Source organism: Anneissia japonica, unplaced genomic scaffold (assembly GCF_011630105.1).
Source record: "Anneissia japonica isolate Jap-2015-1 unplaced genomic scaffold, ASM1163010v1 scaffold1065_len1792383_cov172, whole genome shotgun sequence".
Classification (NCBI taxonomy): domain Eukaryota; kingdom Metazoa; phylum Echinodermata; class Crinoidea; order Comatulida; family Comatulidae; genus Anneissia; species Anneissia japonica.
The window spans coordinates 36,750-37,378 of record NW_022684135.1 but is presented as its reverse complement, the minus strand read 5'-3'; the positions used below and the strand labels follow the sequence as shown (position 1 = coordinate 37,378).

The following is a 629-nucleotide window of genomic DNA, read 5'->3' as shown; positions in this document are numbered from 1 at the left end:
TCTCCTTTGCCTTCTAAGTTATAACACATAGTCCCAAACTCAAGAAAAAATTTTAAGATAGATCGTCTTACCTAAAATAAGGGCCTTAATGTATAATGATGTTGAAAGGATATGTTTGTAATAAAGCCATAAGAAAATTGCTTATATTCAGTTTTAAAAAACGAGTGTGGCCATATATAACATAAGAGCATTGTACTGGCCCGACAATAAAAGACAATATTGAAATCCAGTCGTATAACCGTGTTCACTTTTCATTCGTTGAACATTTATTGGTAACTGCAAAAACAACAAGCAATGGATGCTAATAAGACATAACCCAAAATTAGTACAAGATGTATAAAATGCAGTACTAAATATATCAAGGATATATGCATGTACCCTATCTTTCTTACATAAACTGTGCTGTCCTCTCAAGACGTATCCAAGATTACTGGCTATATCCAAGATCACTGGCTATCCAGCTGCAAATAATTCAATAATCAAAGTCATGGATGGTATAGAAATTATCTCTAAAATATAATCACATAGCTGGGTGATGCAACAATTTCCAAGAGGATATACAAAATAGCCATTACCCTTTATAAACATTATAAAAACAAAGCTAGGCTAACACAACCTGAAAGTTTACT

General features: G+C 32.4%; 1 protein-coding gene across 1 annotated transcript in view; it reads right to left on the bottom strand.

The window, feature by feature from the left end:
* Window positions 1-601: 601 nt before the first annotated feature.
* The window catches only part of LOC117103471, a 3,191-nt gene continuing 3,163 nt past the window's right edge, over window positions 602-629 (bottom strand). The window contains exon 2 of the mRNA XM_033244025.1: window positions 602-616. Coding sequence (XP_033099916.1) covers window positions 602-616 — 15 coding nt within the window. The remainder of the gene's footprint in view (window positions 617-629) is intronic.